The sequence below is a fragment of the Muntiacus reevesi genome, chromosome 11, assembly GCF_963930625.1.
Source record: "Muntiacus reevesi chromosome 11, mMunRee1.1, whole genome shotgun sequence".
NCBI lineage: Eukaryota > Metazoa > Chordata > Mammalia > Artiodactyla > Cervidae > Muntiacus > Muntiacus reevesi.
The window spans coordinates 70,919,793-70,933,882 of record NC_089259.1 but is presented as its reverse complement, the minus strand read 5'-3'; the positions used below and the strand labels follow the sequence as shown (position 1 = coordinate 70,933,882).

Sequence of the window (14,090 nt, the reverse complement as noted above, 5' to 3'; positions counted from 1 at the left end):
GGTTGATTAACTCTCAACCCCAGCGAGAGTATTCTGGAGGCTGAGACGCGGCTTATGTAAAGCTGGCTTAAACATCAAACACGTTGGATATCAATGAAATAGGCTTTTCAATCTGATTTAGGGGGTTCACTCATTTTGCCTTCAGCTCCTTGAAAGGATTGATCAGATCAGTCTGTTGTGAAACTTTCTACTCACTCTGATCCCCTACTAAATGCTAGGCAAAGGTTTTCTACTCCCTCTGCCATATTTCTCCTCTTATTATTCAATGACATTGTGTTGTAGCTGTGGCTGGGAAGAGGTGAGAATAAGAGTGCTCGGGGCTGGTGCACTGGGAAGAGCCAGAGGGAAGGGATGGGGAGGGAGGTGGGAGGGAGGATCAGGATGGGGGACGCATGTAAATCCATGGCTGATTCATGTCAATGTATGGCAAAACCCACTACAATATTGTAAGTAATTAGCCTCCACCTAATAAAAATAAATGAAAATAAAAAGAAGAAGCACTTGGCAATGCAGCACATTTTTTCTGACCACACTCTCACAACAGGTAGAGATCATGCATGGAGAAAAAAACAATACCAGGCTACAGATATTCAAATGTTGGGAGGTAGAATCTTTCTAACTCCTGGAGTAAACAGGCACTGCATTCCATGTCTCATGGCCTAAGTCAGAGTTATTTTTTAAGTTAGTGATCTTGACTTTATTTTGCAAACGTGCTAGCTGAGCTCCTATACTAAAGGCCAAATTCCTTTTAAGTGTCTTTTCCTCGATGACAGTAGAGTTTCAAACCTGGCAGTGCTGTATCAGATAAGAGGCCTGCTCCAAATAGGAAAAACTCTAAAATAGCCCTCATTAAAAAAACTAAGGTTCTGCAGTCAGATTGGAAACGGTGGACAGGTAGTTATCCTCCTGCTTTTCTCCCTTCTTAATTTATCTTTCATTCCTTATACTGAAAATAAAAATTGGTGAAGGGTGTTCACCTTAGGTATTCATTAATAAGCCTGTTCTCTCCTGAATATCCTTACCCATGTTCCTTTCTCTGGGGCCACAGGCAGACATCTCCTGAATCTACTAGCTTTTCCATAAAAGATGGGGGAGAAGCATGGCTCGGGGATAAGATGCAGAGAACATGAGTCTGCAGTGATGGTCAGTAGCAGGGTAATCATGTTGAAAAACAACCATAACAACAAAACACGTTACACTACTTATGATTTAAACCACACTCAAATAGAGTTCAAAGATGAGAGCCAACAGCTGAGAGAGTTGGCGTTAAACCTCATGGGAAGGCTGAAAAAGCCTTCTCTTCCTCTCTCTTTCAACAGCAGTATTTCCATTAAAGAGACAATATAAACCGATCAGTTTCAGCAGAACATCCAAGCCACACTTTGGCTTTTCATGTGTACTTGAGTAGGTTCCAATTGCCCAACCTACTACCTGGGCTGCTGCTGCAAAAAGAAAAAAAAAAAAAAGAAAAAAAAAAAAAAACAATCCCAAGGACTCTTTCCTTTGTTGATGTTTTGCCCCTTGACCTTCTAAAGAGGTCTATCCCGTTGGGTGCATTCCTTACCCTACTTAATATCACAGATTGGCAAATGTCAGAAAAATAAAAAGAACCAGATGGATCATCTCTGGCTGGGAAAAGGTGAAGACAGAGGCAGCAAAGCGGGGAGCGGGTCCCAAGCAAGCCACCTACGGGCCAGACGTCCTCGGCGTGGTCCCACATTCTCCAAGGTGAGGCCGGTGCGCGCGCTCAGGCTCCCCCTTCCGCGGGAGGGGAGGCGGCGGCCGGGTGGGGTCACCACCTCACCACCTGGCTGTTGTAGTCCTCCGTGACGGCCCCCTCGGGGCTCGCCTCCTGCCGGGGCCAGCGGTGGCCCCTGCGGTCTCGCTGCAGCCTGCGCTCCCCGCGTCTCCTCTGCCGGTCCCTCTGGCGCTGCAGCTGCTTGGTGCGGTGGTAGCGCTGCTGGAAGAGATCCTTGGCGAACTCGTAGAGCTGCACGTCGAGGAAGTTGAGCTCCTCGATGCGCCGGCGGGCGCCCTCGTTGATCTCCACGTTGGAAGCCCGCGTGATGTTGAACTGCGTGAAGGGGGAGATGAACTTGAGGTTGAATGTCCTCTCGAAGAGGAACTGCGTCTTGCGCTGGAACTCCGTGAGCCCGAAGAAGGCCATGTTCTTGAGGTTGCTCTTGGCGCTCTGCAGCAAGATGGCATTCCTCTCGCTCTCGTTCATGAAAGTCAAGTTGTAGCAGCCCACCAGGCTGAGGTCGGCCAGCATGCGCACCTGGCGGTTGTTGGCCAGGTTGTAGGTGCAGTCCATGAACTCCCGCAGGCTGACCCCGGACCAGTCGTCCCCGGGGTAGCAGGTGGGCAGCTCGTCCGGGGTGGGGCTCCGCCCGTCGCACATGTGGAGGGAGGTTTTCCACGTGGCCCCTCTCTGGACGTGTTTCCACTCGCTCAGGTATCGGGACACTGGATCCCGCAGCATGGTGATGTAATAGAAATTCCTGGAAGAGATGAGGGGGAGAGCGTCAGTCCTCCTGAATTACAACCCTGCCCACTCGGGCCTCTGTAGCCTTTATATCAGCATTGAGCCCATGGACCTGTCTGCCAAATGGTCACCTGAGAATGTCCTTCCAGGGCTCACGTGAGTGGCGGCTAGGCCAATGTTCCTCTCTGTGCATGTTTCTGTAAACATGCATGAATGGGTTTTCCGTACCATTTTGCTGCGTTTTTTCTTTCTGCTACAGTGTGGGCAGCCTATTCCAGTATTCTTTGCCTGAAGAATCCCATGGACAGAGAAGCCTAGTGGGCTATATATAGTCCATGGGGTTGCAAAGAGTCCGACAGGATTGAGCGACTTCTGCTCACTCACAGTGTGGGGCGGGCTGGGGTTGGGGGAGATAGATCATGCCTTCATGCAGTAACTATTCACTGATAAATTACAACCAGCAAGAACACCTTACTTTAAGAAAACTCACCGTGATTATTGAAAGTTATCACCAGAATGATATTTTATCTGATCCTTTAAAAATTTTATCTGATCCAGATAAAATGATATTTTATCTGATATTTTATCTACTACTAAAAGGTACTTTTGTAGTAGATATTGGGGACTATTTGATAGGGAAACATGCAAGGGGGTTAAAATTATTTATCCAAAGCAGGAGACTAGAAAGAGCAAAGTGGAAAGCCGAGTCTCCTTAATCTTTTCTGTGTTAAGAGGTAGGTGGGGTAGGGGAAAGATGTGTTGTGTGGAGACTAACATTTACTGAGCACTTATTATGTGATGGAAACTGGACTGGGTGCTTTGTGAGTACTGGCACAGATAACCTTCAACATAACTTGTAAAATGGGTTTTATCATGACTTAAAAAAACAACCAAAAAAACCCCACAAAACCTGAGAACACAGAAGTGAAAAATACAGCCCAAGATCCTAGAGCAAATGAATACTTGAACTGTGATAAAATTTATGCCTATTTGATTTCAAAGCTTCTGTGCTTTCCTGGGCAGCAAATTTTAAAAACAAAAAATGTAACTAATATTTATTGAATGCCTATCAATTGTCAGGTGCTGTGGTTCTTAACAATCCCAGGTGTCATCTCATCTGATGGCACCTAATGGAGCACAGAGAAGAGATACATTTTATAAATGGTTAGCTCCAGAATGATTAGGTAAAGATCAGGGTACAACTGGCTCAAAAGCACAAGAGAGATGTGAAGAGGCCAGAAGGGATTTGGAACATCGACAGATAGAGACACAGCAGTAGGCATTAGAGAAAAGCAAATATTGATTCCAAGTCAGGAAAATCCTTCTCATCATTTGAGCAGCTGCCAATGGAGCGGGATGCCCACCCCACCTCTGTCACCAGGAGTGACACTCAGGGTTTGCCCTGGGCAGACAAAAACAGCTCTGAAAAGTTCTGAAAAGAACACTGCTTCCCCTGACAATCTAAACTGTACTAAAAAATTATCTATCTATCTATCTATCTATATATATATATATCTAGCAAAAGCAATGACAAAAATAAGGAATTGAAGTGTTAGTCACTCAGTCACATCTGACTCTTTGCAACCCCCATGGACTGTAGCCCGCCAGGCTCCTCTGTCCATGGAATTCTCCAGGCAAGAATACTGGAGTGGGTAGCCCATCCCTTCTCCGTGGGACCTTCCCAATCCAGGGATTGAATCGGGATCTCCCACATTGCAGGCTGATTCTTTACCATCTGAGCCACCAGGGAAGCTGGCGCTCTGTACTCTTTTTCATGCTGCTTTTAAAAAAAGGAATTGATGAGCTATATTTAAAACAATACATTTACTGTATTCAGTTATTTTGAATGTCTAGCCAGACAGTTTTGAAATGTGCTAAAGAAACTGTGGTGTTGGAGAGACGCTTGAGAATCCCTTGGACTGCAAGGAGATCCAACCAGTCCATCCTAAAGGAAATCAGTCCTGAATATTCATTGGAAGGACTGATGCTGAAGCTAAAGCTCCAATACTTTGGTCACCTGATGCGAAGAACTGGCTCATTGGAAAAGATCCTGAAGCTGGGAAAGATTGAAGGCAGGAGGAGAAGGGGACGAGAGAGGATGAGATGCTTGGATGGCATCACCTACTTGATGGACATGAGTTTGGACAAGCTCCAGGAGTTGGTGATGGATAGGGAAGCCTGGTGTGCTGCAGTCCATGGGGGTCACAAATTTGGACACGTCTGAGTGATTAAACTGAAAGAAAATCCAAAATCTTAAGTAATACTCTCATCCCTTTAAATCAGGAAGAAGAATGTACTGAAACCACCACAGAAAGGCCAGCCTGAGCCCTGCTTTGCCAATCACCATTTTTACATTACTCTGTTGTCTTTCTCTATGACAGATTGACAATTCCATCAGTGGGGGAAAATTTTCCAAAAGGTCTGAAGGGAAAGCTGAATATGACTGACATTGTTTCTGGGCTCCACAAGGAAATGCTGACAATAAAGATTTTCCGGATATTATATGGTTGAATGTTATATGACACATCATTATTAATCCTGCTTTGGTCCTATGTTGAAACTTGTTCACATTTCAGTTCTACAAGCAGAGACTTATTTTTATTTGACAGTGATATAATAAATATATAAACACAATGATGACGATGGTGGTTATAATGTAACTTAGGTGAATTAAGGAACTCAGACTCATTAGGACAGAATACCTTAAATCAGAGAGATCTTTGCTTGGACAAATAGGATCACAAATGGGAAATTTATAATTTTTCTGGTTAGTTGGATAAAATGGAAAATGCACAAAAAAGGATTTAAATGAAAAAGATGACAATCAATTGACAAGACTTAACCCCATTTATGTGTCTCAGATTTATACACAGTCCAGATTTTTAAAATAATCAAAAAAGCTGTGAGATTTTAGGGCTGAGAATGATAAATGTTTGTGGCATAAAGGGATAACTGGAACCAGCTGCTGGAATCTGAGAAGCTGTTGTCTCACTTGGAAAAACTTGCCAAAGAATTCCCAGTGCCTTTGCTCCATGGGAAATGCACATGGTCTCCAAGCTGACTGAAACTAGCTTACACTTAAAATGGTCTTGGTTTCAAATTTTATTCAATGTAACACTATGTTGAAACACTGATTAGGCAGATTTTAGGGTAATGTTTATACAAGTAAATCATTCTCAAATGTCTGCAGGTTCTACTAGCCAAATAGGTCAGGGGTCCATTTGTAAGTAAAACTAACTCTGACACAAAGACACAAAAATGTACTAGTGCGACATTCATACTGATAAAGTACAGAGTTGTCCCCTCCATGGTTCTGGAGCCAAGTGCCTGAGAGCATTTGGGTGTTGCTTTAGTCAGACATACTCTCCTGCATGGTTTGTTTCTTGCAATCCTGCAAAGCAGTCACGATAGAAAGCTAAAAACAATAGGATTGAAGAACATCCAACTATTGAAGGAAAAAAAAAAAATCACAATTTGACTCATCAAATCATTTTTTCTTCTGTACTTTCACTTGCTTTTCTACTCTCAGCCAGAAAACTTCAAGGTCACTGATGAAATGACATTCACCTCCAGGCCACAGGTCCAGCCTCATATGTACAAGCTTCACTCCAGTTTCATGAATCTCCTCCCCGCTCCCAAATGATGGAAACTCATTTTCTTCTGCTCCTGCCCAATTCAATTTCTAAAGAAAATTCTTTAAAAAAAAAACCTAAATGTTTTTTCATTTTATTAAAAAAATTTTTATTTTATATTAAAGGATAGTGGGCTAACAATGTTATACTAGTTTTAGGCATACAGCAAGATCATTCAGTTATGCATAAACATGTATCTATTCTTTCTAAATTCTTTTCCCATTTAGGCTATTACAGAACATTGAGCAGAGTTCTTTGTGCTATACATTAGGTCCGTGTTGATAATCTATTTTAATATAGCAGTGTGCACATGTCAATCCCAAATTCCCAATCTATCCCAACCTAAGGAAAATTCTTAGAAATACCCTGAAATCTGCAACTTTCCTTTTCAAGGCTTCCTGGTTCAACAACACAATGGAGGGCAAAACCAAGACCAGAGAAGGACAAGCAAGTTCCCCAGGAAAGAGCGTGTGGCCACGTGCAGAGGTTCTCCCAGACCCAGTCCCTTTTGACAGTCCCCTAAACAGAGGCAGAGCTCCATCTGTTCAAACACTTAAACACTATTTGAACTGTTAAACATTTTTCAGTTAAACTCTTCCCAGATTTTGGAAACATTAACAAGTAGACTATGATTTCCTCCCTTCACGCATCCATTCACTAACCTAGGAATCCTCCAAACATTAATCGAGCCCCTAGTTATTTGCCAAGCACTGGCTTCCCAGGTGGTGCTAGTGGTAAAGAATCTGCCTGTTAATGCAAGATACGTAAGAGAGTCGGGTTCGATTCCTGGGTCAGGAAGATCCCCTGGAGAGAGCATGGCCATCCACTCCAGTATACTTGCCTAGAGGATCCCATGGACAGAGGAGAGTCCGGCAGGTTACGGTCCATAGACTCGCAAAGAGTCAGACACGGTTGAATTGACTTAGCAAACACGTGCGCACGGGGCTAGGCAGTGGGGACCCCAAGATCACCAAGACATGGTCCTCAAAGTGATCTCAGGCCAGAGATTTTGGTAAAGTGGGACAGACGCTAACCACCAAGTTAAGGGACTGTTCTGCCAGTATCCCTGGATCAGAAAGATCCCGAGGACGGAGACTTTGTCTTAAAGACAGCTTGCTGCCTGCAGATTTCCTGTTTGCCACCTGCCTCTTTGAGAGTTTGGACAAATTCATGTAAGAATGTCTGAAAAGCAATTACAGCTCTTTAGAAAAATTCCTCTTGTGAGCCCAGGTTAAAGATGGCACAGCCTTGTGTACTCAGGAAACTTAGAGCACTTTGGTTAGTTCAGTGATCATTTCAGCTGACAATTGTTATAGGGACCATCATGGCTTACTACAGTGTAGAGACTAGGAGCATGTGCTTTTTGGTCTCTTGCTCGGCTGTAAGGTAATCCTATTAAAGAATTCGAAACACAGCACAAGGACACGACTGCCTTCCCTCAGTCTTTGACTTTTCCTTTGCTCATTTGCATCCTGCTCATCTTTCCTGGCCCAGCTCAAGCCTCATCTCCATCTCCCCTGGCTTTTCCAGCCTTGAGGGTTTACTGCATCACTTACTGCACTTTTAACATGTGTATGAAAGTCCTGTTCACATCTCCCCTTTAAGTTCCTTTTTGATAACTGGACCTTAGGCCTGGTGCCTCACAGCACCTCCACAAAGTCCTGCTCACTACAGATATTCAATAAATGATGCCGTGGAAAAGAAATGACCTTCAAAGGAGATAAGTGTATTCTAATGACTAAGGTTAATATTGCCTTTGACAAATAGGCCCTTCTTTTTTCCCCATAAAAACTAATCCGATACTATTTCTAAATGCCCAAAACATGTGAGAAGTGTAAAAAGACATAGAATCTTCTAATCCATCCATCATTCAATCATGATGGTTAATATGCAGAGAGAGTCGTGAGAGGCTTTAGGTAAAAGGCAGAATATTTCATACACCAGATAGTTATTAGAAATGAGATTTTTTAAATGCTAAATTTAGTGGTTTTCTTCCCTTCTGCTTCAAGAACCTGTATTTCACCAAGCAGTTAATTGTATTTATAATTGCTCATTTCTTTAATTAGCAAGTCATTTAATTAACATATGGCTTATTGAGGGTTTTGTGTGTGTGTGTGTGTGTGTGTGTGTGTGTAAGGAGCTGCTCTAGGAAATGTAGAGAATTAAAAAAAGAATAAAATGGCCTCAAAGTGTTATAAATGTAAGAGTGATAAATTAGGAAAAAAAAAAAAAGAGGCATTGATGAGCAAGTCATGGAGGTAAGGAGTGGACAAATACTTAAGAGAATATTTCAGTAGGGACAGAGAGCAGAGTGGCCTAATGAGACCAGCAAGTTCATGTTGTGCATTTCACTGAACGTTTGTCAATAAATGAATGAATGAAAAGAGGGACGTAAGCTCCAACTTATTGGAAAAGACCCTGATGCTGAGAAAGACTGAAGGCAGAAGAGGGCCACAGAGGAAGAGATGGTTGGATGGCATCACTGAATGGACATGAGTTTGAGCAAGCTCCAGGAGATGGTAAGGAACAGCGAAGCCTAGTGTGCTGCAGTCCATGGGGTCACAAAAAGTCAGACATGACTTGGTGACTAAACAACAACAAACGAGAACAGGGGGCTTCCCAGGTGACGCTAGTGGTAAAGAACCCATGATTTTGTTCCCTGGGTCGGGAAGATCCCCTGAAGGAGGGTGTGGCAACCCACTCCAGTCTTCTTGCCTGGAAATCCTCACGGACTGAGGAGCCTGGCGGGCTACAGTCCATGGGGTTGCACAGAGTTGGACATGACTGAAGCGACTTAGCATGCATGCAGACAAACTGGAACAGGATACTGAGGTCGGTTTGCTGTGAGTTCTGCAGGCACCTGTGCATTGCCAAAGTAAGAAAACTGTTGATGTGGGAAGCTTCATGGAGCAACAGAGTTTACGAGGGACAAAAGTAGGCAGAGACCAGGAAAGACATTGGACAGCCCTGGTGAGAGACCAGCAAGGAAGAACCCAGAACTGTGGGTACTGATGGGAAAGAATCAAGGAAGAATTATAAAACTATCATATGCCCACCTTCACCGTTCGTTCCCCTCCCTCACTGCCAGTCTTCTCTAAACCACCTTTGCCTCCTCTGTATGCCCTCCTTCCCTTCCATCTAATCCTTCCATTTCAGTTCTGTGATGGAAAAGGGGCAGCACAGGTATGCATCCAGAAATGGTAACTGAGGAGTAGAAGGCCCTGGAATCACTGTGCCTCTGCTGATTAAAAACTATTCCCTTTCATGAGGCTATGACATGCCTATCCAGTAAGAGCACATTTGAAGGAAACTACAAAATGCCAGGTTCACAATGAGGGTTAGTCATATTCCTTTGACCACCAGCTTAATGCTTGCAAAATCAAGCAACACAGTTAATATCGCCACAATGCACAGTTCAAAGCATTCATAGAAACCAGCTCAACTAGATACTCCTCCCTTCAGCCTCCTGTGATGTCCTCAGCAGAAGGTGGCCCTGCCCCCAACCCCACCCCTGGAAACCTGTGCTGCTCAAGCTTTTATCTTCATTCTGGGGACCAGGGAATGTCCTGTGAGCTGGCTTTATATATCACTCCTCCTTCAGCCTTCAGAGCATCTGATACATGACCTTGTACTTGATGGGTGTTCAGCTGTTCAATGTTCATGGAATTAATAAATAGATACATTTTATCAGCCACCATTTTAGGAGTTCTCATGGTGATTGTCCCCGGGAAACTGAACTTGGTGCCTTGATCTGCAAAAGTAGCCCAGGCTAATGATTTCCCTTAGCCTAGACCTTAGGAAATGTATGAGAAACAATCAATTTGTCCTCCTTCTTCTTGTCCTATAGACTTTTATTTTGTAACCTATTCTTCTGTGTTTTCTGTTTTAATTTTTCCAATGTTGTGTTGAGTTCTGCTGTACAGCAAAGTGAATCAGCCATAATATTATTTAACTTCTGTGCAGAAGACATCACGAGAAATGCTGGGTTGGAAGAATCACAAGCTGGAATCAAGATTGCTGGGAGAAGTATCAATAACCTCAGATATGCAGATGACACCACCCTTATGGCAGAAAGTGAAGAAGAACTAAGAAGCCTCTTGATGAAAGTGAAAGAGGAGAGTGAAAAAGTTGGCTTAAAGCTCAACATTCAGAAAACTATGATCATGGCATCTGGTCCCATCACTTCATGGCAAATAGATGGGGAAACAGTGGAAACAGTGTCAGACTTTATTTCTTTGGGCTCCAAAATCACTGCAGATGGTGATTGCAGTCATGAAATTAAAAGACACTCCTTGGAAGGAAAGTTATGACCAACCTAGACAGCATATTAAAAAGCAGAGACATTACTTTGCCAACAAAGGTCTGTCTAGTCAAGGCTATGGTTTTTCCAGTGGTCATGTATGGATGTGAGAGTTGGACTGTGAAGAAAGCTGAGCATCGAAAAATTGATGCTTTTGAAGTGTGGTGTTGGAGAAGACTTGAGAGTCCCTTGGACTGCAAGGAGATCCAACCAGTCCATCCTGAAGGAGATCAGTCCTGGGTGTTCACTGGAAGGACTGGTGCTGAAGCTGAAACTCCAATACTTTGGCCACCTGATGGGAAGAGCTGACTCACTGGAAAAGATCCTGATGCTGGGAGGGATTGGGGGCAGGAGGAGAAGGGGGCAACAGAGGATGAGATGACTGGAGGCATCACCGACTCAATGGACATGAGTTTGAGTAAACTCTGGGAGTTGGTGATGGACAGGGAGGCCTGGCATGCTTCAGTTTACGGGGTCACAAAGAGTTGGACACAACTGAGTGACTGAACTGAACTGATAAATATATATATCCCCTCCTTGTTGAGCCTGGCTCCCCTCCCTATAAGGTGGCCTTGGGGACATCGAAGGAGCTCTTTGGTCCTCAGCAGGGTGCAAGCACAGATGACCAGTCCATCCTAAACACAAGCTGATGCTGTAACTGACAGGGACCCCATGGGACCTTCGGGCGTGGGGGGCAGGGCTTTCCCCATATCCTCTGCTTTAGCTCCTCTCTGAAGTACCTGTGTTGTTAACTTGCTAAGTCGTGTCTGACTCTTGCGACCCCATGAACTGTAGTCCACCAGGCCCCTTTGTCCAGGGGATTTGATAATAGTATCTGATGCACATTTCCTATGTTGTTTTGCAGATGTAAACAACCTCCCCTTCTCCAACCAGTGGAAGATGCTAACTACTTGATGACCTTAAGTACATAAACCCAGGCCTTCTGGAACCTAAAGACTGAGAAAGTTAACCCCTGTGACTCCACCCTGCTGCCTCACCATCAGCCAGTCAGAGAGCTGTGCACCAACTGATTACAGACCCTGCGACCCCCCTTACCTCCTCACCTGGCTTTTTAAAGTCCTTTGCATGCCAAGTTGCTTCAGTCATGTCCGACTCTTTGCAACCCTATGGACTGTAGCCCTCCAGGCTCCTCTGTCTATGGGATTCTCCAGACAAGAATACTGGAGTGGGTTGCCATGCCCTCCTCCAGGGAATCTTCCCAACCCGGGGATTGAACCTGTGTCTTTTACGTCTCCCAGGCATAAGGTTCTTGACTGCTGAATCACCCCTAAAAGTTCTTTGCCAAAATGCTTTGGGGAACTCGGAGCTTTTTAGGTCAGGAGCCACCCGTCTCATCCCTTTGCAGGGCCCTGCAATAAACCTTTCTCTGCTCCAGACTCCTTCGTTTCAGTTTGGTTAGCCTCACTGTACTTTGGGCACATGAACTTGTGTTAACAATGTATGCATTTTTAAAAAGTGAAACTTAGGTCTCCCACCCCGCTGTGCTGTGTGCAGGAGTCATTTTCCAAATGCTCAGAATGGAATTAATTTCTTGACTCTCTTTAGAGCCACGCGCTCATTATGGACCGCCCATTCTTCATTATCTCATTGGAGTATTATCTGCACTGTTCTGTATCTGATAGGGGGAATCACAGCACTCAGAGCTTGGCAATCAGAATGCCCTTTGACACAGTGATGAAAAGGCCTTTTATTTGAGCCTTGAAAACAAATTAAGGGATTTAAGAATGATGTTCTAAGCAAATGGGAAATTGGGAACGATGATTGTTAAGTGTTGTACTAAAGAACTCTCGGGGGCTGACAATGGCATCTGTCAGAGCGATTGGTTCTAAGGATGTCCGGCATTGTGATGAGAAAATGGGAACATTCACATATCCTTATCTCACCCCACACAGAAACCACGCATCCCCCACCCAGCTGCAGTCACCTCCTCCCTGACAGCGACTTACAGAGCAGCCAGACCCCTTTGACTAAGGAATTTTTATCTGACTTATTACCCAAAGATCTTGACTCTTTTCAGTTGGGAGGATGCTGGGGAGAGGAAAGCCCATAGCGCTTCCCTGCAAAGGAGAAGGCTCGGTGTCCCTCTTCTTCCTGGGGTATCTGGTAACGTTAAAGGGAGAATACTTTGGAGGTAGTTGGTCTTTCTTTCTTTCTTTTTTTAAATCATTGATCCCCATGCCTAACCCCAGTTAGAAATGCAGTACATTGCCATTATGGAAAATATGAGCAATGAAAAACCATAAAAATAAAGAGAAGAGAATGAAAATTACTTAGAATCATGTCACTCAGATATAACCACAGTTAAATATATATTTCTTTTACAGATTTGAGATAATACTGTACGTTCTGTTTTAACATGTATTTAAAACTTAAAAGGGCTTCCCAGGTGGTTCATTGGTAATGATTCTGCCTGCCGATGCAGGAGACACAGTTTTGATCCCTGGGTTGGGAAGATCCCCTGGAGGAGGAAATGACAACCCACTTGCCTGGGAAATCCCATGGACAGAGGAGCCTGGAGGGCAACAGTCCATGGGGTCACAGAGTTGGACACAACTGAACAACTGAACAAAACCTTAAATATATCAGGGGAATATATTTTCCATCTTACTTAATATTCTTCCATAGGAGCATAGTGTTCCAATTATGGATGTACCATAATTTATGTGACCAAGCTCCCAGTTTTGGACAAATAAGCTGATTCTATTTGGAGCGGGGGCTACTAGAGACAATAATCTGATGAACTCCTTAAGCCATAAATATTTAGGCAGAGAATAAGTAGCTAGAATTTCTGACTGGCTTCCTAGGTGACACTAGTGGTAAAGAACCTTCTTGCCAATGCAGGAGACGATGGAGACTCTGGTTCATTCACTGGGTCAGGAAGATCCCCTGGAGAAGGAAACGCAAACCCACTGTAGTGTTCTTGCTTAGAGAACCCCATGGACAGAAGAGCCTGGTGCTATACGGTCCATAGGGTTGCAAAGAGTCGGACACGACTGAAGTGATTTGGCTTGTAGAATTTCTGAGTCAAAATTGCCCCCATTGGCTTCCCTGATAGCTCAGTTGGTAAAGAATCTGCCTGCAGTGTAGTAGACCCTGGTTTGATTCCTGGATCAGGAAGATCCGCTGGAGAAGGGATAGGCTACCCACTCCAGTATTCTTGGGCTTCCCTTGTGGCTCAGCTGGTAAAGAATCTGCCTGCAATGCGGGAGACCTGGGTTCCATCCCTGGGTTGGGAAGATCCCCTGGAGAAGGGAAAGGTTACCCATTCCAGTATTCTGGCCTGGAGAATTCCATGGGCTGTATAGTCCATGGGGTCACAGAGTCAGACATGACTGAGTGACTTTCACTTTCATTCACTTTTTATAATCAAAATGCTGAAGTATAGCTAAGCGTAGTTAGCATAGGCAAGGAGACAGCCATTCTGTGTGACCTAACTTCATGGGGTGTTTGGGGACAAGTTCACCTGAAAGTTGAGGGAAGGCCATGAAACAGGCTCTTGGCTCTGCCCCCTCCCAGCTGGGCCGGGAAAGATGCCCTGTTCAGATCCTAAGCCTAAAAGATGGACATCCTAGGACAGCCAAATGGGGTTTGTGATGTGGTGCTGAGGAAACATTCTTCCAAAAAGATTTGTTTATTCTACACTTAATGAGCA

General features: G+C 44.3%; 1 protein-coding gene across 1 annotated transcript in view; it reads right to left on the bottom strand.

Annotated features, from left to right (window-relative positions):
- Positions 1 to 1,792: 1,792 nt before the first annotated feature.
- The window catches only part of HS6ST3 (heparan sulfate 6-O-sulfotransferase 3), a 699,876-nt gene continuing 687,578 nt past the window's right edge, over positions 1,793 to 14,090 (bottom strand). Inside the window, exon 2 of the mRNA XM_065902462.1 lies at positions 1,793 to 2,501. Coding sequence (XP_065758534.1) covers positions 1,793 to 2,501 — 709 coding nt within the window. The remainder of the gene's footprint in view (positions 2,502 to 14,090) is intronic.